The 24,176-nt window shown below is 38.9% G+C and overlaps 1 protein-coding gene and 1 non-coding gene across 3 annotated transcripts; both read left to right on the forward strand.

Annotated features, from left to right (window-relative positions):
- Nucleotides 1-2,088: 2,088 nt before the first annotated feature.
- Nucleotides 2,089-21,142, forward strand: nt5c3a (5'-nucleotidase, cytosolic IIIA). Of its 2 annotated transcripts, none has more exons than XM_053326305.1 (8): nucleotides 2,089-2,255; nucleotides 18,102-18,200; nucleotides 18,866-18,935; nucleotides 19,046-19,178; nucleotides 19,963-20,052; nucleotides 20,160-20,322; nucleotides 20,451-20,651; nucleotides 20,836-21,142. In XM_053326305.1, exons 1-8 carry the CDS (start codon nucleotides 2,118-2,120, stop codon nucleotides 20,935-20,937), a joined length of 996 nt encoding a protein of 331 aa, XP_053182280.1. In that variant the 5' UTR covers nucleotides 2,089-2,117; the 3' UTR covers nucleotides 20,938-21,142. The 2 variants fall into 2 exon arrangements, with proteins under 2 accessions (XP_053182280.1, XP_053182281.1); XM_053326306.1 differs by lacking the exon at nucleotides 2,089-2,255 and adding an exon at nucleotides 16,227-16,232.
- Nucleotides 21,143-24,026: 2,884 nt separating this feature from the next.
- Nucleotides 24,027-24,098, forward strand: trnap-agg (transfer RNA proline (anticodon AGG)). Its single transcript has one exon. It is a non-coding gene; the product is annotated as a tRNA-Pro (tRNA).
- The last annotated feature ends 78 nt before the right edge of the window (nucleotides 24,099-24,176 follow it).

The raw sequence follows: 24,176 nt of genomic DNA on the forward strand, positions 1-24,176 counted from the left end.
AGATTACAAAACCTACAAATTCTGAAATGATTTGACACAAGAACCGTTTATATATGGACCATTTTCCTGTGGAGTACAATATCTAAAAACTGTCTTCTGATTAAACAAGGAAACATCTCAGGGATTTCATAATTAGGTGTTGATATAATGTATTGGATCAATATGTAAATATGTTGAACAAGTCAGAATTGCAAAAAGTGTCCCACATTACCCTGATACTTTTGTTTTGGAATTCCCCCTGTAAGAACGGAAGTGTTTTATTTTGAAGTGAAGCGGATGTAGGGAATGGTGGTGCGGTGACAGACTTTAAACAGAGAGAGATGGATAACTCACGCTGCATCAGAGGTAACACGATATCTTTTTTAATATTAATATGTACTTAAAAACATGTTGGACCTAACTGTAACAGCCCAACATTACCTAAAGATACACCTTTTCATGTTTTTAATGTTGTTTTACTTTTCTTTGTTATTATTTAGGTCCTAGTTGCATCGTTGCTAGGTAACGTAGAAACCAAGTAGCATGAACGTAACTTTGTGACGTGTAAATTATGTTCATTTTAATTTATTTTTTAAACTTTATTATGATTATTTCTAAGTAAACAGGCCAACTTTATGTTAAGACTCACTTTTTCAAGTCTGCTCTTAATATTAATTATGTTTTTCTTTTTTTTGTTTTGTTTTTCTCTGCATTGCTTTTTTAAAATGTATTGTGTATTTGATGTTTTCCGAAAGGTTTAAATTGTCTTTAAATTACGTAAATCATGTTTGAGTATTATTAAAAAGCGCTCTAGACTATAAATAAAATGTATTATTATTATTATTATACTTTGTTATTATTTACTGTAGGTCCGCTAGGTAACGTTGCTAGGTAACGTAAAAAACAAGTAACATTAACGTAACCTGTACGTAACTTTGTGACGTGTAATTTTTGTTCACTTTAAAGGGGGCATGCTGACCAGGGACGATTATAGACCCTTTTTTGGGGTGCTTACTGCTCAAGCACCCCTAAATTTGATCTCAAAACCCCTAAAAGGTTCAAATGGTTTTATTTTAACAGGTTTAATGTACTATGGATAGTTCTGTCATTAATGCTGCAACATTAACTATCATTAACTATCTTCAGGTCTTCTCTGCAGAAATCTGTGAATGTTTATTCGGAACCATTATTATTATTGTACACTATAGTTTGTTATTTGATATTTTTTGCTGTAATTTACATTTTCCAGTGAAACGAGTGGTTTAGCAGAGGGGTTTGAACACTTGCAGGGCATTGTATGTCAAATTCTCATTAGGAGCTGAGCCCCTCTAAAGATCTGATCCTAGCATCGCTTAAACAGGCAATGTGCACCAGGAGATACATACATACAGGTTTTATACCTTAATAAGGGGCAACGTATCCTGGAGGAGATACAACTCATAAAACCCAAAATATACAAAATATGTTAAAAATGATTTGTGGAAATGTTTTACTTTGGTACAAATGAGATAACTAGTAACATCAAAGTTAAATAAAAATAATAATTTTCCACACGTGCCCGTTTAAGGGTTAAGGTTATTATTATTGTTATTGTTATTATTAGCCTACTACTGTAAATGTGCAATCTTTATCTTAAATTATAAATAATAATTTTGTGTTGTGAGTGATGAACGATGAGTGAAGAATGATGAAACATGACTCTGTTTTCATTATATCACGACTTGTTTTAATCAAATCGACTTTTTTTTTCATCAAATCATTTGATAATTTGTTACTCTATCTTTCAATTCACATGCATTTTCATCACCTCCATTTTTATCAGCTAATTTTTGTTACTTCCACCCGTCATAGTTTAAGGGTTATTATTATTACTATTATTATTATGACTGTAAATGTGCAATAACAATATGTGTTTTCTACAGAGTGACTTGTTTCAGTTTTCATAGACGATCTTCGGTGATTTTTCGGTGTAAACAGGCTCTGAAATGTGTGTTTTCCGCAGAGTGACTGGTCTTCCTCTGCATTAGACGATCTTCGGCTGCACGGCGGCTGTTAACAGGAGGCAGGACGGGACTCCCACCTCCTTCTCTCCGAGCGGCGGGAGGGCAGGCCGGTGGAGGAACAGCGGACCGACCGTCATGGACAGGACGGCCGTGGTGAAGGTCGGAGCCGCGGCCAGCGCCAGCGTCTGCGCGCTGTTCGGCGGCGTGGTGCTGGCTCAGTACATCGTCGCCAAGAAGAAGCGAGCGGGCAAGAAAACCAGGATCATAGAAATGGTGAGTAGAAAAGACGACAGCCGCCAAAAAAAAAAACAACACTGCGTCAAGATGGCGGCAGGAAGATAGCGTGAGACCGGAAGCAGAGAGCGAGACCCTTTCAAAATAATGTGACATTCTGAATGTTGTGTGTCATTGAGATGTTGTCAGGAGAAAAATGTTGTTTATTACACCATATTATTACTCTGCAGGATGTAGAAATCAGCAACGATTTAGTTCTTAACTACTAGGAACCAGCAGCTGTTCAGTTTTGAAAATAATGACAGTATCTCAAAATAATGACATATTAACTCAAAATAATGAGAAACTATATCTAAATATTCTTAGTAACCCAATTTAATGACATTATATTTCAACATAATGACATAGTATCTCAAAATAATGACTTAGTAACTCAAAATAAGAGAAACTATCTCAAAATAATGTTAGTAGCTTATGTCAAGATAATGAGATACTATGCAGAGAACTTAATCCTTCAAAATGTGATATTCTGACGGTATTGTGCCATTGAGGTGTTGTCAGGAGAAAATGTTGTTTATTACGCCATCTTATTACTCTGTAGGATGTAGAAATCAGCAACGATTTAGTTCTTAACTACTAGAAACCAGCAGCTGTTCAGTATTGAAACCTGAAGAAGGAGTTTAATACATTCATATTATTGCTCATAGTCTCAACTATGGAAGCCCATATCTGCCCATGTGATGAAAAAATAATTATTTAAGTCATTATAATGAGAAACTGTCTCAAGATAGAGACATAAGTAATTATTTTGTGAAAGTTTCTCCTTATATTGCATTTCAGGATCTTCTTTTTTATTTCTACACATTGGCAGAAACGGGATTCCATACTTAACAGTGTTAGTGCAGCAATTGTAATAGCAATTAAACAAGTTAGGAGCATAAAGTGACAGTCAATCATATTAAAATACATACACAAATAGCAAAATACAAGCACACAGCCGATTAAAAGCAATTCATGAAATAATGCATTATCTGCACAGTTAATGTTAATGTCAGGCGAACGGGCGAGTCTTTAAAAATGAGTCTCAGTACAGGATTGAAAAGCTGAAACAGTGTCAGCAGAGGTCTTTTACAAAGCTGACAAGCCAGTACGGCACAAACTATTTGCCCTTTGACCCTAACTTTTTTTATTTATTTTTTGGACACTGAGGAGTTAAAAGTTTACCGATGTTCTCTGTAAAATAACAACAGGATTAAATAAGTCAAATGAAATAAAAACAAAGCTAATGGCAATTCAAGGGCCCTCAGACTGAGCTGTAATTGTCTGCTGATGCAATGTGCTCCTTTATTCTGAAAACCATCCCCGGCCCTTTCCACGCTGCGCTCTCACTGTGGTAACTTGACAGCAGTGGCTTCTCCACCACGCTTTCTCACGCAGGCGCATGTTCCCTAAAAACAGCAGCTGCTTTTTTTAGAGGTCACCAGCTAGCTTTTATTCCCCCCTCCATAGAAAAGAGCAGCAGCAGCAGCTTCCTGTCTGGGAGCAGAGAGCTTTTGAGAGTCAGTGATGCTGCGTTACAGCTTGCGTCCTCTGTCCTGCAGGCAGCTCTGTGTGTCTGTCGTTTAACAGGCAGCATGCAGGTTACACAAGATTCAGCAGCCCCCCCCCCCCCCCCATCAGTCCGGCTCTCTAACCGGTCCGACAGGAACCAGGCTGGACTCCAACACCCCCCCCCCCCCCCCCAATTCAAGTGTAAATATTTAACACAAACTGCAGAATATAAATGAAAAATAAGGGGTTTAAAATGTGTGATTCATTCAGTGGATAAAGAAACCAGAGGCAGAAATACAGCACATGTCTCTGCTGTTAAATGTGAGGCACCTGAAGGTCACAGAAATAGTTATTTTAGGTTCCTTGACAGAGGTTTAGCTGTGGTGTTTTTATGTTTATAAAGATCTGGTATTATTGCCCATTTTATACTTTTTAAAAAAACATATTGGTGACCAAAAGTTGTTTAGAGGGTTTCTGCTGGGCCTTAACAAGTCTTAAGTCTAAAATAAAATGTGATCATCTCAATTTTAGGTCTTTTTAAAAAGTCTTAAATACATCCATATGTTGCATACTAGGTCTTAGATTACATTTAGTTAAGACATAAACATGTATGTTCATTTACCGCTTCCTCTGTCGCCTTTTTTTTTTTTTTTTTTTTTTTTTTTGAACAATGTTTTTATTTATTTTCAACACAGTACAGACTATATCAAATCTGTCAGCATTCTTATCAATTAGATTACCGTAAATTCCGGACTATAAACCGCTACTTTTTTCCCACACTTTGAACACTGCGGCTTTTACTACGGTGCAGCTAATGCTTTTTTTTTTTTTCGTGGCGCCCAAAACATTTTGCCTAGTAACAGTAGACCAATAAAATTGATGAGTAGTTCACAGAGGTCCAATGAAATTGTGTGATAAATCAAGCACACTTTATTATTGTAAATCAGTCATTTGTACTCACTCTCATCAACATGGAAAATACTCAAAGAAAAGCATGTACAATGACAGGTGCGAACGAGGTAGATTACTCCAGTAAAAGTAAGACTTAGTTTAATGACTTAGAAGTCGCCAAATGACTTACTTTAACGAATTTCGTTATAAACTTAGCATGTGATAATTGTGGTAGCATCGGTGCAGCAGATGTAATGAAGTCCACACAGCACGCTGGATGCAAACTAATATTAAGCCTATAGCCTATTCATTATAATGTCCATGGACATAAACTGAGTTCTTTTGCCTTAATAATGATAAAATAATACACAATAAATGGTCGGATTGGGAACCCATATGCATAATGTCTCCACGTTGCATTTAGTGTTGCTTGAAATGAGCAGGGCTCAGCTAGTGTTGCCTTTTGAAAAATCGTCGATTTCCCGGGATTCCTGGAAAATTGGCTTCTTTTCCCTCAAGCAGGGTACACTTGCACTCAAACTAGCCAAATAATGGGGGGGTTGCGTGCAATCGCCGATGGACACACCAGCTAATATCTCATATTACAACGTGGGACAACTGCGGCTTAAAATCCGGTGCAGCTTGTACAAGTACAAAATTGATTTTCTTTCTAAAATTAGAGCATGCGGCTTTTAATCAGGTGCGCTCTGTAGTCCAGAATTTACGGTAGTAGCTTTATTGTCATTATATTGAGGGTCAGACAATATAACACATCACATTCCCCTAAATACCCCCCATGGCCCCGCCTCATGACCATATAAGTAGAATCTGTGTTTTTATTTTTCCCAGCATGCACCTGAAATTTTCAAGATGGCGCTGCCTAGATTCAAAACTATTGGCTTCCGAGCAGCAGTTCACAAACCAATGGGTGACGTCACGGATGTTACGTCCATTTCTTTTATACAGTCTATGATTGAAACCTGCAGAAAGCCTGAAAACCATCTTTCCTTACAGCCTGAATTCCCCTCCATCCTCCAGCAACTATTTACATAAAATCTGCATACTAATAACCATCTGTCTATATTTAGAAAGGTGTGTTTTGTGTGTGTGTGTGTGTGTGTGTGTGTTGGTATTAAGGCGGGAAAACAAATAAGCAATGTAGCTTTTTACCTCCTTGTTTATCTACCTATTTGACTACATATTTCAGTAAAGAGGAAGAGTACTCCGGTGTTATAAAGGTTAACATGCAGAAGAAGATGTGTTGCAGGGATTGTAAAGTTGTAGTTTTATTTCAGACTTCAAAGCAGATTTTTTTTTAGACTTTGAACAGTAGGTGCTTTATATTGCAGTGTGTGATTCATGTCTTCAGTTACTCGGCTCCACCTTTCTATGAACTGCCCACTCACACAAGCTCATTCAACATTCAAAAAGTAACACCCCGCCACCCCCCACCCCACCTCTCTCCCAAATTGAGCCGTCACTTGTCACTTTTCCATCTTCTCTGCAGTAGAAATGGTTGATCAGCTCCCAAAGCGTGTGCAGGTAAAACATTCATGGTTTTTATCTCTCTTTATCTCATTTTCCTGCTAGATAAAACTCCTTTGTCGTCTTGCAACAGTCTGAATATTTTTAGAGCGGCACAGTTTGTTGACCGTTAACAACCTGACGTCTGTTTGTTTGCATCATTCTTGATTTAGGAAGTGAAGGATTTAACTGCCGGTTTGTGTAATTCGTGAAACCCAAACGATGGAGGAGAAACACGCTCAAACATTGGAGAGTTCCTCCACATAAATGAATGAATACAGTTTTATTCAGTGAGTCTGCTCAGTTAGTTTTCATGTCATGCTGCCAATTATGACTGAAACTAGCAATTATCGTAATTATTGATTAATACGACTTGAATTTTCGGATTTTTTTTATTTTTTATTCATTGTTGACCAGAAAAAAGGTGAAATGGGTCAATGAAGCTGTTTTGGTCCACAGCTTAATGATATTCAGTTTCCTGTCATCAAGGACTGAATGAAGAGAAAGTATTCACTTTTTTTCCTTTGGAAAAAATGACTCAAAATGATTTATTTATTATCAAAACAGCAGAATCCTTAAAAAGTCTTAAAATGTGTGGACTTGTAGGAGTTGAGGCATTACATTTGATTTGAGTGAAATTACATATGTTCAGTTTACGTTACTTATCATTATTATCATTATTTTATATAAACAAGCAAGCAACTTATTAATTAAGTAAAAAAATAATCAGCAGTTCATTATAGCAGCTATAATGAAACAAATCATTAGTTGCAGCTCCATTTCAACCCACTACAACAGTATAATCCTGCTTTTGCATTATTACATGTCTCATAATATATCACATATGAGTAATAGTATTAGTTTTTCCTTTTAAAGAGACATTAAAAGTCATTGAATGTGTACTTAACAGTGTTTCCCACAGATCTGAAGGCAATGTGTGGTGGTAGTCCGGCGACCGACGGGGGGGGGGGGGGGGGGGTTGGTTTCAGTAAACCGGCCGACGGGGGGGGGCTGTGTGTGTGTAGGCTATGTGAGAGAGACGCGTGAGTGACAGAGAGACGCAGGGAGAGCAGAGAAAGGAATAAGGAAATGCAGCTTAACGAATATTATGCGTATTTTTTAATTAGCGTTAAAAAAAATAATTAATAACGTAACACAATATGTGGCGGCCGGTGTTGAATCTGTGGCGCACCGCCACGAATTAGTCTATGTGTGGGAAACACTGCTTAAAATAATATGCAGACACCCTGAAACAGTTGTTAGTTTAATTATTCTACTTATTGATTAATCGTCAAATTGTTGCAACTCGGCCGGCAGTTATTGCTCGTGTTTAACTCATCGAATGGAGAAACAGAAATGGCGTAAACACGACTTTTCAGCCACAAACCTCCACGGATGTTCCCAAAGTCTCTCAAATAATAATACAAAAAAAAGGAGCAAAGTGCCACATAAAAAGCAAAGCTGCAGGGCAACCAGTGTCCATGTGTCGGCTCTGCATCATCTGGTGAAAGAGTGAAACCAGGTGAAGATAGGATTTTTGGGGGGTTTTAGTAGCCGCTGAAACTGCCGGACAGAAACTTAATTTCCTGTCTCGACCTTCAGCGCAAGAAACTTGTGATCTTCTGTTTTTTATGTCGCCTTGAAGACGAACACACATCCGCTTTAAACCCACAGGAGCCTTAAAAAAAAACTCAGTCAGGCTTTCATCCTCTGACCGTTCCTCCACAGTGGGATTTGGCACCACCCCCCTCCGCCCCCCAAATCCTTCACAGAAAAACAACAACAACAAAAAAAAGAACAAGTTCATTCTTCTCTTCATTCCCAAAAAGCCACAGTGTTTTTTGTTCTGAAGTGGTTACTGCTCTCGTTTTACCAGCACGCCTTTTTTTCCCTTTGTTTGTTTAAAATGTAACAATAAGCATCAGCGTCCTATACTAAGTAGGTCAAAGGTCAAAAGTTCAGGACATGAAATAATTGACTCAAGATCAGGGCATTACTGTTCAACTCCACACATTTATTTTAAGCTTTCAATCAGTCAGATCCAAGTGATCAATAAATCAAATCAAAAAAGCATGGGAGGATGAAGGAAGGAAAGGAGGGAAGGAAAGGAGGGAGGGAAGGAAGATGGAAGGAAAGGAGGGAGGAAGGAAGGAAGGAGGAAGAAAGAAGGAACAAGTCAAAATAGACTGGGTCAATTTGACCTGGGAGGACGACACGAGGTTAATAATGTAATAATGAAATGTTTTGTTGTGAAGAATGTAGCTGAATTAGTTTGATTATAGTTTTAGTATCGTTTCAGTTCATTTGAGTACTGGTTAATGCTTTTATTTTGAAGGTACCGGGCAGCTCAGGCACACAAGGTGATTTTGAGTTTATTTAGGTTTAGTTTTTATTTTAAAGTTAAGGACAAATCGCCACTTTTTTGATGATAAATCCACCTTGAACTCGTGGTGACGTGCTCTCCACGTTGCCACAAAACACAAAACATGTCATATTTATTTATTATGGTTTCTTTAATAGGGGCAGATACAGTATACAGTATACACAGACAGGCTAGAACAACTGTGTGATGTTTATAACTCAGAGTGAGACATACAAATATTTAAAAAGATAAAGAATTTAAAAAAAAGTAAACCAAGGACGTCAGCATAATAAATACAGAATAAAAGCTACACATAAGATATACATAAAACTAGACATGAGGATGTTTTTGTTGCTGAATTGACCAGGATTTGGTGAGTCTCTTCAAAGTGGTGAAGTGTGCAGTAGATTTCAAGTGTTCAGGTAGCAAATATATTTACACACATTCATGTTTTCATATATAGCGAGCCGGTTCGTATATGATTTTGTTTTCAGCAGTAAATTTAATAAAAAAAGACAAGAAGACAGTCATCTACTGTGATGTGAAATGCTGGATATCATTCAAAACAGAAAGCAGGAAGGAGTTTGGCGAGTAGATTGGGTTTCGGGTCTTTTGGGGGGGTTCTTTAAACGTCCCGTCATGGTAAAATAAAACAAAGTTCTCCATCCAAAGCAAACATAAAGCAGTCATCTCAGATTCAAACACTGTCTCTGTCTCCTCCAGTATCTGTCAACTCTTTCAGTTTCGTATCTCGGGGTAAAAGAGTGAATCTTTCCACTTGTGTGAATTTCTGTCCAGTCTAATATCATCAGACGCTACTACTCAGACATTTCCTGCTTCTTACTGATAATATACTAATACTAAATAAACTAAATATACTAAACTAATAATATTTGTAGTAAATATCCATCTTGTTTTACTCAGTCTGGCTGTGGATGTTCTCCTCTCCATGGCTGCTATCAAACAAACAAGTCAAATCGAAGCTTCTCCCGTCAAACGATACCTGCAATCAAGCCTTTTTGCACCCAGAGCTAAAAAATATGACTATTTGTACGGACTTGCTCACAGCCAATCAGCACCAGCGTTTGACTTTTAAAATGCATTTGTGCTAAATCCAGTCATTTAGGACCTTCTAGCTTCATTGTTGATTTTCATTGTGCTTCTCTCTCCTCTCCTTCCTCTCTCTCCTCTACTCCAACCGGTCCAGGCAGATGTTCTCCCACTCTGAGTCTGGTTCTGAGGTTACTTCCTGTTAAAAGGGAGTTTTTTCTTGCTACTGTTGCTCATGTGGGAATGTTGGGTCTCTTTAAAGTTAAAACCTGAAGAGTTCGGTGTAGAACCTGCTCTATGTGTAAAGTGCCTTGAGATGACTCTGTTGTGATTTGGTGCTATACAAATAAAGATTGATTGATTGATTGATTGATTTAGATGTGCAGGAATAGTGGTATCACTTTAAGGATACTTGTATTGGTGCTGGTATTATCAATTTTTAAATAATACCTAGCTTTAGATATCAGTTTTGAGATTTGTGCATAAATACAGATTCATATTTTTGGTTTTTGATCTGACGCTATAATCTGGATCAGTTCCTGTTGAGTTCAGTTGGTTTACAAACACATTTAACACAGGTGTACGGTACAGTATGTGTCAGTAACTACAGTTAGGCTCATTATTTTAGGAGTGTTTGTTCAGTTATAATCGTGACAGCAGGACTGAGCAGGTAGATTATACATTAGGTTGTCTCTTGAAAGCAAAGTGAACAAATAGGTCAAATTATTCCTTCACTAATAACCAGAGTCCGTCACATAGTGCAGTTTAGCTCTTTAATGCTAAGAAATGTTGTGTTTTTATCAGAAAAATGCACAAATGTATTAAATATGCTTTATGTGCTCTATAAATTCACTCTGGTGATTTATTTGGCTTTATTTTTTGTCTTGTAGCTTGTTTAGAGTTGTTTTTTTAATGGTGTTATTGTGTTTCTAAGGGAAGAGTCCGGTGTGTGTGTGTGTGTGTGTGTGTGTGTGTGTGTGTGTGTGTGTGTGTGTGTGTGTGTGTGTGTGTGTGTGTGTGTGTGTGTGTGTGTGTGTGTGTGTGTGTGTGTGTGTGTGTGTGTGTGTGTGTGTTTCAGCTGATTCACCACTAGATGGCAGAAAAAAAGCAACGTTTCACTCTGTAGAGCTGCAGAGGGGAGGAGATGGGGGGCACTGTACACATCCTCAGAGCAAATCAGGGTTTTTATTTTAACATTTAACATAAGATATGATCAGTTTCTGCATTAGACTAATCAGAACTGGGTGTATATTTGTGCAAAGTGACAGCGATAAGACCCAAACGCAGCGAAGTGAATCTGTCGTCTGCCAAGGTCGTGATAAGAAACAGATGTGTGTACGCAACGATCCACACATGATATGCAGTTTCATCATTGCTGCGGTTTGATACACACTATACTGTGCTCCCAGGAAAGATTAGACAAGGGGAGAGGATATTTTAAAGAGTCTCGTGTGAGTTCATTAGCAGGTTCTTTACTGGGAGCAGTCTACTGTTTGTTTGGGTTGTTTTTAGGATGGGTCCTGCTCAGTATTTACAAAATGCTTTAAAATTTAAATGTAGGAATACTCCAAAAATGTTTCTTTTGATTTGATGTTTTTAAAGTGAAGTAATTATTAATATAAGTCCACTTAAATATACTGTAGGTGGATAACATATTTAGTATTTATCATTCTTTTGACATTTCCAGGAGCAGGAGTGTTGTTTTGTGTCGATGTAGTTTAGTCAAATTTAAAGGGTAACTTGCACACATCCTTCTTTTTTGTGGACTCAGCATCAAATTTCTGCTTTTAATCCATTTGAGAGAATATATTAGAGGATTATGGTAAAAATGTCTAAGTGGTGTAACCATAAAAACTTTGTACCAAATAATTCAACTTGCTTAAAAACAGTAAATAGTCAATAAAACAGCATATCAACTAGTTTGGCATGATCTTACATTATAACTTTTATATTAAATAAAGCTAATGGAATACTATTGTTCTAAATATTACATTTCATCTGGAGAATCATGGAGATCAGGAAACATTTACACTCATTATTAGTATAAGTCCACTTAAATACAATGTAGGTGATCAAATATTTAGTATTTATCATTCTTTTGTGGTTATACCATTTGACATTTTCAGGAGCATTCAGTCTTACTTTTGGTAAAAAATGGTGCAAATGTCATTTCAAATGATATAAAATCAACAAAAATGCAAAGTGTACATTTTAACAAACTTGATGCTGCTTTTAAAACTATTTTTTAATGAATTGCTCATCTTGTCAATCATTATTTGTCACTGATCCAGATATAAATTGACAGTTTTCCTCATTCAACTATGATCGTCCCCTGACCCCTGACCCCTGACCCAATGGTTAATACCATAGACATGACGATGAAAGTCACCCAAATTTAAGGCGGGTAGATTAACAACTTTAATTTGTGGTGTTTTTAATAAAAGAAAAGTCAAAGTGTTGTTAATCAGCAGCTGAAGAGTCACTGAGCAGAGCTACTGATGTCTGACCTAACCCTAACCCACCTCACTGGTACTGAAGGAGGAAGGTTTCTGCTTTTACTACCACTAAATGTCAGACCGATTTCACTTAATGTTACAACGACAGTGAAATTAATAATAATGTGACGTATAGAGACAATGCAGATAAGATAAGATAATCCTTTATTTGTCCTAAGATGGGAAAGTTTGTATTATTACAGCAGCAAAGTGGACAGTGAAATAGAAACGCAGCAATAAGGAAAACAATAAGAACAATAAAAGTGGAAAAATATATAATAATATATAGAATAATTGTTACATTATTTACAAGAATAATGGGATGTCTTACTTTTTATTAACTTTTTAAAAGGAGGAGGAAAAAAAGGAGTAAGAGCAGAGGATGTCAGCTGAGTGTTCCTGATTACTCACACAGGAAGTTATTTAACTGTTTTCTGTATTTAAAACAGCTGAGATAAGCCAATCATTCAGTGTAACAGGCTCGTGTTCACACTATTATCATATCACCAGTATCATGGTGCAGCTATTCCTCAGAGTCAGGACACGCTGTAATTCACGCTGTGCTGCTCACTTTATTTATTTATTTTTATCATGAGAATGCTGGAATGACTATAAATGACCCTTAATAACCGAGTAGCCAATCAGAAGGCATGTTTTTGGGTTTTTTTTAAAAATGTCACTTGTATTTCTGTAACGATTCCCACGAAGTGTAGAGGGAGCTGCAAAGATAATGATCATTCGGTGGGGTGAAGTTTTTCCCCAGTGTGTCCGGACGTCTTCCAGCGGCCGCGCCGACTTATCAGTAGTGGCAGATGGCCGTAACCATGACGACCAAAGCAGCAGCAGCTCCCACTGTGGGGTGTGGTCCTCCGAAACCGATAAAGGGCAAAGATGCAGAGTTTTACAGACAAATTTTTTAAAAGAAGAAGATGTTGAAATTGTTCTACATTTAAACATTTTAAGGTTTTATCAGTACATGAATTGGGGGTTTGGGGGGTGGAGGGGGGTTAAATACTCCTGTCCTTTATGACCTTTGACTCCAGCAAGCCTCAAGGCTGGAGTCAAAGGTCGTCAAGGACTCGTGTAGCTCAGGTGGGATTTCAGAGGAATGCCAGTCGGGACTTTAACCTGAACATACTGTTCATACTCAACACCCTCGCTGTATGTTCTGGGTCTAAGAATCACCTCATAAAAAGAGTCTATACCAAATGTTGAACCCTGAGATCTATTTAGAAAGCATCAATAGGCGATCTGACTGATCAATAAATGTGATTAAACCTTGATTCATGTTTCAGAGAGCAGAGAGAGTGTAGCTTTTAGGTTTTACACCACTAAACAGTCACTAGTCACCACTCCTATCACACAATATCATGAGTTAGAATAGCATTTCCTCATTTCTTGTTTTTAATGAGTCATTGTTTATTTAAATTTTATTTATTTTTTGTTTTCGAACTATGTACAGCACCTCATGTTACATTACTCTGCATGAAAGTCTGGGTCATTGGTTTTTAAATAGGGCTCGAACAATACTGGACTTTTGGGGCGGATGCCGATAAAGATATTAGGGTATTAAAAGATGCAGATATCAATATATTGACTGAGAATCTTATTTAGACCTGTGTATCTTTAAAAAATGTATTGGCACATATCGCATATGCCACAACCACAAAATCATATTTTATCCACCTACAGTGTATTTAAGTGGACTTATACTAATAATGAGTGTAAATGTTTCCATGATTCTCCAGATGAAATGTAATATTTAGAACAATAGTATTCCATTAGCTTTATTTAATATAAAAGTTATAATGTAAGATCATGCCAAACTAGTTGATATGCTGTTTTATTGACTATTTACTGTTTTTAAGCAAGTTGAATTAGTTTTTATGGTTACACCACATTTTTACCATAATCCTCTAATATATTCTCTCAAAATGGATTAAAAGCAAAAATTTAACGCTGGGTCCACAAAAAAAGAATGTGTGCAAGTTACCCTTTAAATTTGACTAAACCACATCGACACAAAAAAACGTACATACAGATGTTTGTCGGCGAAACTCATTAAAATGAGAGTAAATGAGATGAAAAAAGAAAGAAAGAAAAATTTAAATCTGCTGTTGCAAACGGGGTCAAACCCCATTTTAAAAAAAAAAACAAAAAACATCCAGAGTGAAGACAGTGATAGAAATGCCTCAGGACTAAATAAAAACACTCCCTGATGATTGGCGGTTCCAGGTCTTCTGTGTGCAGCAGGGACGTGCTCTTATTGTGGCGGGGTGTAATCGGAGAGCGTCGACCTAGTTTTGGGGGAGTCGCGGTATGCAAGCTGTTATGAGATCAGCTTAGGGAAGAGATAGCTGGCCTCATGTTCCCGTCTCCCACCAGCAACCTCGCACAGGGACAGAGGAGGAAGAAGAAGAGGAGAAAGAGGAGGAGAAAGAAGAGATGTCTCAATCAGCAGAAGTTGAGCCTGAGGATGAATTTACAGTGTTGCACAAAAGTTTAAATGCAGAATTCAATCTTCTGTTTTTTAAATCGCCGGTGTGTCTCATTTCCATGACTTCTCTCTTTTAAATTATGGAAACCAGAGAATTTGAATTGAATTTGAATTAGTTGGCAAGTAATCGACACAGCTCTAGTTTTTGAGAATTTTGTTAATTTATTCTTTTGTTTTGCATGTTGATCAGAAGGAGCTGACTATTAGGTATATTAGTATTGATAATGCACTGGACTTAACCGTTTGATACTCTTTAGGGTCTATATCAATAAAAATGTATGATTGATTGATTGATTGATTGATTGATTCCACTCCACTGCACTGTGAAGACTTACATTGTACTTTTCTCTCAACTACATTTATTTGAGAGCTTTAGTTACTAATAACTTTGCAGATTTAGGTCATTTAATACACAATGTAATCAACTAATAAATTATAATGTATTATTATAGAATGAACTACCCAGCAGTGTGTAAAGTAACTGTTTACACAATAATTTATTAGTACTTACATTATTCTCATCTGGATCAATTCTACATGAAGATTACTTTTACATTAGGTACTTTAAGTATATTTTGATTCTGATGCCTTACACACTGTTTAAAGGTTCAATTTGACCCATTTTTACATTTGATAGTTGGTAAAAACACCCGATACACTTTTACTCTTTTAGCTGGACTTTTTCCTTATGTGACCCACAGTGTACAAAAATGGAAATAAAATACACAAAAGTTGTCTTCGCTTCTCGTTAACTCGGAGTGTGTGTTTTTGCACAAATTCCCAAAATTCATCCATCACAGGCTTCAGGTTTCTTATGGTGATGTATTCCAGCGGTTTGACGTGATATTGATCACACAAATACAATAATGGAAGACTTAGGATTAGCTGACAAATAAAGGAGGACAACTTTGGGCCCCGGGGCCACTCAAGAGGCTTACCTAAGTGTGTGTGTGAGAAAGAGAGAAGTATATGTAATTAAATCTAAATGATGATCATGTTCAGACTCAACCAGTTTCTGTGTGAGAGAATGAAGAGATAAGACACTGTGTGTGTGTGTGTGTGTGTGTGTGTGTGTGTGTGTGTGTGTGTGTGTGTGTGTGTGTGTGTGTGTGTGTGTGTGTGTGTGTGTGTGTGTGTGTGTGTGTGTGTGAGTGTGTGAGGCATGTCCGCGTGTGAGTGTCATATGTGACTGACCATTGACCAAACAGCCTGACTCTCACACCGAACCTTGACCCTCGTGACTCGTCATGCAGCGTCGAGCTATTTACCGGCGTGTTTGTGTGTGTGTGTGTGTGTGTTTGAAATGTGTGTGCTCAGCAATAGTAATACTGAAGCTAGCCCCCCTCCCCTCTCCCCCCACCCTAATTGATTTTTAAAGGTTCCTTTTTCAAGAGGTCAAAGGTCACATTACTGGAACAAGGGGAGATGTCATTTTTCTTCTACTGGCCCCATTCCACGCCTATTTATATTGAAACTGTGTGTGTATATGTGTGTGTGTGTGGGGGGGGGAGGGGTTATGTTGTTGCTTCTATTTTTGGGCGACGCCCCCCTCCCTCCCCGGCTGCTGCTGTAGATATATAAGCCCTCGCCAGCCACACAATCTTTTCTTCACTCTTGTTTTTTAGCTGAGACAACAAACCCTGGAGGTAAGTGTGTGTGTGTGTGTGTTTGTGCGTTTGTGTGTGTGTGTGTGTGTGTGTGTGTGTGTGTGTGTGCATAATTAACCGGTTATGCTTCATCATGCTGTAGCCTTTTTGTTTTATTTTACTTCAAACAGACTGTAGAAGAACAAAGATCTACCACTTCTGCTGTTTTTAGGATGCTTTGACCTTTGACCTTTGACCCTCAGCATTTGTAGTGTATATTGTCTGAGGTTAGACGCTAGCATCATAACTCACTCTCGGGTCTTTAATGGTGCAAATTGTGTTTTTAAAAATCTAAATAAGGAGCAGGACCGTGATGAAGAACATCTGGCAGGTTCACACTGTGTCGTTAGAGTCTCGTATTGTGTTTAATTTCTGTGAAGGGTTGTAGTGTTTCTTTTTTTTTTTTTTTTTTTTTTGCTCTTTTGAACGTCGAGTTTGAGTTTGGGTGACATAGGGAGGAACACGCCCTCTCTAAAACTGTGCCGACGCAGGCGGCCCGACTTGTTTTCATACAGATGTGACCCTGAGGAAAGGAATGCAGAGTCTCCGAAGACCCTGTCATTTAAAAAACTAACGTGTGCGTGTGTGTGTGTGTGTGTGTGTGTGTGTGTGAGAGACTAGAGAGCCGACAGAAACAAAATAAAGGATTCATGTTTTATATTTAGTTTCTGTTCGGGGTGTTGTGTTTCTGTGGGGATCAGAGTGATTCATGAGGTGCTAAGAAGCCTGAAGCTGATTATGTAAGCCCCGAAGAGAGAGAGGGGGGGTATGTGTGTGTTTGTTTGCAGAGAGTGTGTGTGTGTGTGTGTGTGTGTGTGTGTGTATTTGTGTACTTTGGTTTTTCAGTTGTTGGCTTTTCATCAGCACAGTCAACACCTACTGTATGCACAGTGTGTCCACTCCTCTCATCTGTCAGCTGTCAAGATTATTATCATCAGAGTGTTGAAGCTTTTTCATACGTTCATACTAGAATACACTGATAGTCTGCCATGATTAGTCCATTAATTCATAACCAACTGTAAAATTATTGGCCAACCACTTTTCTAATTAATTATTAGTCATTTTGGGTCATAAAAAAAAAGAGAAATGTGAATATATTATTATTTCTTTAGTTTTCTGTGAATATCTCACCAACGCTGCTTAGAAATGTATGAATGAATGACGACGGGCTGAAGTTTCCTCTCTGCACGGCTGCGGCTGTTTGTGTGTTTGTTGAGCTCGTTATACAACACCGACAGATTCCAAACATTAGCTGCTTCGTGACCCTGAAGTAACTCCCTCCTCGTACCCCCCCTCCTCACACACACCCCTTCCACAGCAGTGTGTGTCTGATCCAGGGAACACTGTGTTCAATTAGTCTGAAGGGAGTGTCGGAAAAAAAAGATTTGAATTTACGAGTTAGTTATGATTGATGTGACAGGAGAGGTGTGGAGTTTATAATCAAGAAGGAACATGTCTTCATGCCTGATAACAACACACACCTCCTTCTGCTCTTCATCCCTCTTCCTCGTCGTTGTCATCCTCTTAATACCAGAGCTCTCACCGTAGATAACCTGCAGGACAAAGCGCTGCAAGCTCACGATAATGGAGCCTCTTCATAGTTTCAGTATTTCCCTCGTCTGTGTTATCTAAAATATGAATCTCTCTCTCTCTCTCTCTCTCTCTCTCTCTCTCTCTCTCTCTCTCTCTCTCTCTCTCTCTCTCTCTCTCTCTCTCTCTCTCTCTGTCTCTCTCTCTCTCTCCTCTCTCTCTCTCTCTCTCTCTCTGTCTCTCTCTCTCTCTCTCTCTCTCTCTCTCTCTCTCTCTCTCTCTCTCTCTCTCTCTCTCTCTCTCTCTCTCTCTCTCTCTCTCTCTCTCTCTCCTCTCCAGATGCCTCAATTTGAGAAGTCGACGGTCCATATGAGGGACCCCGAGCGGGTGGAGCAGATCATCTGTGGTCTCATCAAGGGAGGAGCCTCCAAACTTCAGGTAAACGCACAAAGTCCTGGAGAAGCACAAGTCAGGGTTTAGGCAGAACAGCGCCGCCCAGTGGTAGATTCACTGCACAGGGACAGACTCAGAATATCAGCTGTGACAGTTCAGTGTCCTCCTTAGAAACAGCTTCACTGGCAAAATATGTTTAAGAGGAACCAGACTCAGAATATAAAGATAGGACATGCATCTTAAACTGAGACAACAAAGCTACACAAATAGAAGCAAACATGAACATATAACGGTTAAAGTAAGTTGTGATATACACTGTGCAGTCTCATTCGATCCAATACAACAGCTCTGCTTTAAATTCTACTTTTATGAAGTTTATATATTTTCAGTTTTTAACATTTAACATTGTAAAAAAGGTGATAATTCAACTTTATGTTTATTACTGAGGTTGTACTAAGAGGTGGTGGCGTACTAGGGTGCATTATATTGAATGGTGTTCCTAATATTTTCAATCATTGTATGGTTATTGTTTTGTTGTCTGTTTCTTTGTTTCTTTATTCTAACACATTCGACATAAATACAAATGTGTGTTTAGTGCTTTAGGCCACTCGGTCTTTTAGGTTCTTTGTGAGTTGCTCTGCTTCTTCTACTGCCTGTTTCGGTATTTAACGCGCCCGTCCGTCTCTCACACCTGTCTGACTTCTTTGCAGATCATCACCGACTTCGACATGACGTTAAGCAAGTTCGCCATCAACGGCAAACGCTGCCCGACGTGTCACAGTAAGAACAACCAGAGACATTTACTCACCGGTGTCAGGAACTATAGACTGTCAATTATAATACTGATATTCTTCTTCTTTTTCTTTTTCTTCTTCTTCTTCTCTGCGCAGATATCATTGATGACTGCAAGCTGGTGACGGAGGAATGCCGGCAGAAGCTGCTGCAGCTGAAGAATAAATATTATCCCATCGAGATCGACCCTAATCTCACCATGGAGGAGAAATACCCATTCATGGTGGAGTGGTAAGGCACAGATATAACCACACACATACACACACACACACACACACACACACACACACACACACACACACACACACACACACACACAGAGCTAAAAAATCCAAATCACGATTAATTGAACTTTTAACCTCGATAACGATTATCTCCACCTTTTGATGAACAATTATGTATTTTCAATGTTTCTTTAGTTTAGTATTTTACACTGCTGCCCTCACACATGAGGATCTTTAGGGAGTGAAAATAAAGATGATTTAACCTTCATGTCGTCCTCCCAGGTCAAATTGACCCCGTCTGTTTTCAGTGTTCCTTCCTTCCTTCCCTCCTCTTTTCCTTTCCAAGGAAATGAGGGAGGGAGGAAGGAGGGACCTTCCTCCCTTCCTTCCTTCCTTCCTTCCTTCCTTCCTTCCTTCCTTCCTCCCTTCTTTCCTTCCTTCATTCTTCCTCCATTCTTCCTCCCTTCCTTCCTTCCTTCTTTCCTTGCTCCCTTCCTCCCTTCCTTCTATGTAAAGATCATGGTTTGGGTTAAAATTATCACTGGAGACAAGTTTTTACAAATTCCTTAAAGATATGCAACCTTTGCTGTCATGGCAACAGTGAACACCACCATTAACTGACATGAGCAAGATTAAGTCGATTAGAGTTTCTAAATGACGGTTTTGATTATTATTCAATTAATTGCCCAGCCCTAGATTCTGCTCACATTTAAAAGCGTGTGTTTGTGTGTGTGTGTGTGTGTGTGTGTGTGTGTGTGTGTGTGTGTGTGTGTGTGTGTGTGTGTTTGCAGGTATTTCAAGTCTCACACGCTACTCGTGGAACAGCGGCTAGAGAAAGACAAGCTGCCCGAGGTGGTGAGAGAGTCTGACGCTGCACTCAGGTATGTGTTCCTCTGATTTAATGAACTTTTAACAGCACGTAGCATCATTCACACCTGTAGAACCGATAACTGACCGTCATCACTGTACGATCACCGCTGGGTTTCAGGGAAGGCTTTGAGCAGTTCTTTGACCGCCTGCACCAGCACAGCGTCCCCGTCTTCATCTTCTCAGCCGGTCTGGGCGACGTCCTGGAGGAGATCATCCGCCAGGCCGGAGTCTACCACCCCAACGTCAAAGTCGTCTCCAACTTCATGGACTTCGACGACAACGTGCGTCTCTACACATTTACGTTTTTTAACAATTTCTCACTCAGTCAAGCAGCTCTGTGTTGAACCTCATTTTACACTTTTAAATGATTTATTAATTTTTTTTGTCTTTATCCCCGGCCGTCTCGCAGGGAGTCCTGAAGGGCTTCAAAGGCGAGCTGATCCACGTCTACAACAAGCACGACGGCGCCCTGAGGAACACGGAGTACTTCAAGCAGCTGAGGGAGTATTGCAACATCGTCCTGATGGGCGACTCGCTCGGGGACCTCAGCATGGCCGACGGCGTTCCCAACGTGGAGAACATCCTGAAGATCGGCTTCCTCAACGACAAGGTACGAAAGATATGTATATGTATGTGGGAGTTAAACATCTGTAGGTTTGGAAAAGAGAGTTCAGAGTTTAAAAAAAAGGCAGAAATTGCACCTAAAGTTACATTTATCATTCATCATTAATCATCTGTGTTATTCAGTGCTGCTGTGAGATTTATGAGTTCCTCTCTCCGGTCTGACCTCACAGGTGGAGGAGCGACTGGACAAATACCTGGACTCTTATGACATCGTCCTGGTGAAGGACGAGACTCTGGAAGTGCCCAATGCCATTCTCCAGAAGGTTCTATAACTCCACCTCCACGAGTTTACCCCTCCTCCCACCACCACCCACCAAAATCCACCACTCTCCTCCTCCTGTTAGCCCCTCCCTCCCTTCCCTCCTCCAGCCTTTCAGACTGGTCGTTTGGACTGGACACCATCATCTCTCCGCTCCATTCACTATGGATCTCAGTGGGGTCACCTCCAGACTCTGCACCCCCCCTCTCTGTTACCCCCTCTCCGTTACCCCCTCTCCCCTCCACCTCCACCTCCACCTCCACCCTCTGAAAAGCCTTTTTAAAAGACATTTTACATCTCCTGAATGAACTGTTTTAAAAAGTCCATGCAGCAGCAGCCGAGTCCGTTTCTGGTGTTATTTTTTATTTTAGTTTTTTGTCTGTTCAAATCATTTCTAAAAGTTGTCTTTAAGTCATTTATGGAAAGAGAAAAGAAAAGAAAAGAATAACCAAAAGTGAGAAAAGAAATAACCCCACGAACTCTCACTCCACTAATAATTTGCACATTATTGTTACCATTGTTATTCATAGGATTATTTATGATGTGGTAATATTTGTACACCATGAAGCAACTCACACTCAAATAGTTGAACTCTGTTTGAGTTCTAAGAGGTTTGAGATTAAAGAAGCAACTCAATGCAAAAACAAAGGACCTTTTAAAAATAAAAAAGAAAGAAAGAAATGCAATTCCTTGTAAAAAATAAATAATAATTAAAATGTGTTGCTAGGTAACAGCAGCAGTATGAAGACCACCTTCACAGTATTTTATATAGAGATTTAAAAAATGGACGTGTGTAAGGCAGAGGAGGAAAAAAACGCACTTTAAATTCTGTGTTTTTTTGGGGGGGTGGGGGGGGGGGGGGAGTAGTTTGAATTTATGGATGTATGTACAGGTTCTTGCACAGAAAAGCCATGTTTACATTAAGTTGTTTATTCTTTTTAAACCCCCCTCCCCTCCATCGTGCTTATTTGGCATCATATCAACACCCAGAAGAAGAAGAAGAAGAAGCACTTTATTCTACAGTGGAAACATTAAAGGCATAATTATAAATGTCTTTTTTTTTCTCCTCCTCTATATTAAAGCTGATTCAGTAATTAAGTGTTTTTCTCCTCGAGACTTGGAGTTAATACACATGGTAAAAAAAAAAAAAGCCCCCCCCCCCAAAACCAAAGTGACAGATGATGCCTTCTTTCTTTTGTACAATAAAGTGCTGCGAAAACAAAATTTAAACATTAAAAATCTTCACCTTCTTTTTTCAGTAAATGTAGAGAAACACACTGCTGTCTGTGGCTCAGTTTAAGTTCATCACTTTTTTTTTGTTCTGTGGTTAAAACTGAGCACTACCTCTAAAAATATTCATCTTATTTTATTAGGTTTTTTTTGGGGGGGATGTACAAAGTTTAAAAAAAAGACTTTGTATATCTCAACATATTGTGTTGAATGTTCTCTATCTGTGTTTTTAAATGTGCTGCTATCACCTGCATGTTGCCTTTTCTTATTGTTACGTTTATGTTAAAAAGAAACGGGAGATAAATATATAAAAATATATAATAAAATATATATATATATATATATATCAATAAAAATATATAAAAATGGGGGTATAATAATGTCATACTGTACATGTGGACATTATGTGGAAATGTATAAAGAATCTGTTTGTTGTATTTTTATGAGCAGACAGTTTTTCTTTTTTTTTTTTTCTTTTGATGGTGTGAAATTGAAAAAAAATGCAATAAAATGTTGTTTTCTGAAGTCGTGAGTGGACAAAATTCTGACCAGAGGAGTCAAACTCATTTTCATTCAAGGACCACATACAGAACTATTTGATCTGATGTGGGTCGGATCATTAAAAAGATGGAAGGAAGGAAGGAAGGAAGGAAAGACAGGCAGATGGAAGGAAGGAAGGAACAAAGAAAAGAAAAAAGGAAGGAAGGAATGAAAGAAGAAAGTAAGGGAGGAAGGACAGATGGAAGAAAGAAAGGAAGGAATGAAGAAAGGAAAGAAGGGAGGAAGGAAGAACAGAAGGAAGGAAGGACAAATGGAAGGAAGGAAGGACAGATGCAAGGAAGGAAAAGAACACAGGAAAGAAAGTGGGTCGGATTGGACCCCTCGGTGGGCCGGTTCTGGCCCACGGGCCGCATGTTTGACGCCCTTGATCTAGGCTAACACAGACTTCCTGATTGAAACCACATTATATCATCTTTATTTTATATTTTAAGGTAAAAATAATCATTAAATACAGATAAAATGTTAAAATACAACAGAGCAAGGCCCAAAAAATGGTGCTTTGACTTCATATATATATACTTTCATTACTAAGATAATGATTTTCATATGTTTGGTTTCATAAACTGCAGAATAGGATGAAATGTAACTCTCTTGTCGTCCTCCCGGGTCAAACTGACCCCATCTGTCTTTTGACTGTTCCTTCCTTCCTTCCTTCCTTCCTTCCTTCCTTCCTTCCTTCCTCCCTCTTTCTTTAATTTTTCCTTCGTTTTTCCCCTCCTCTCCTCTTTCTTTGTTCCCTTCTCCTTCCATACTTCTTTCCTCGCTTCCTTCCTCCCTTCCTTCCTTCCTCTCTCCCTCCCTCCTTACTCCTTTCCTTCCTTCCTTCCTCCTTTCCTCCCTCCCTCCCTCCCTCCTTACTCTTTTCCTCCTTACCTTCCTTCCTTCCTTCCTTCCTCCCTCCCTCCTTACTCCTTTCCTTCCTTCCTTCCTTCCTCCCTTCCTCTTTTTCTCCTTGCCTTCCTTCCTCCTTTCCTCTTTTCCTCCTTTCCTTCCTTCCTTCCTTCCTTCGTTTTTCCCTTCCTTCCTTCCTTCCTTCCTTCCTTCCTCGCTTCCTTCCTCCCTCCCTCCTTACTCCTTTCCTTCCTTCCTTCTGTCCTTCCTTGACCTGAGGACAACAGGAGGGTTAAATGAAAAACTTTTTTTTAAGACTTTTTTTAGTTGCAGTGCCTTAAATGTCCATCAGGTGTCACTCACGCACCAGAAAAGCACTTTGAAGACTTCTGGAAATCTGGAAGTTTGGGGAGAAACAGAGGAGCAGCCAACGTGGCATATAGTAAATTCAGAAACAGCTGTTTGAAGTAAGGAAAGTGTGGCTCGTTGGTCTAGGGGTATGATTCTCGCTTAGGGTGCGAGAGGTCCCGGGTTCAAATCCCGGACGAGCCCTCATCTTTTAAAAAAATAGATTAATTATTAAAACGAATTCTGCAAGTTACTTTTTATATGAAGAAAGTCAACTTCTGT

Source organism: Scomber japonicus, chromosome 10, assembly GCF_027409825.1.
Source record: "Scomber japonicus isolate fScoJap1 chromosome 10, fScoJap1.pri, whole genome shotgun sequence".
In the NCBI taxonomy this organism is placed as follows: Eukaryota; Metazoa; Chordata; class Actinopteri; order Scombriformes; family Scombridae; genus Scomber; species Scomber japonicus.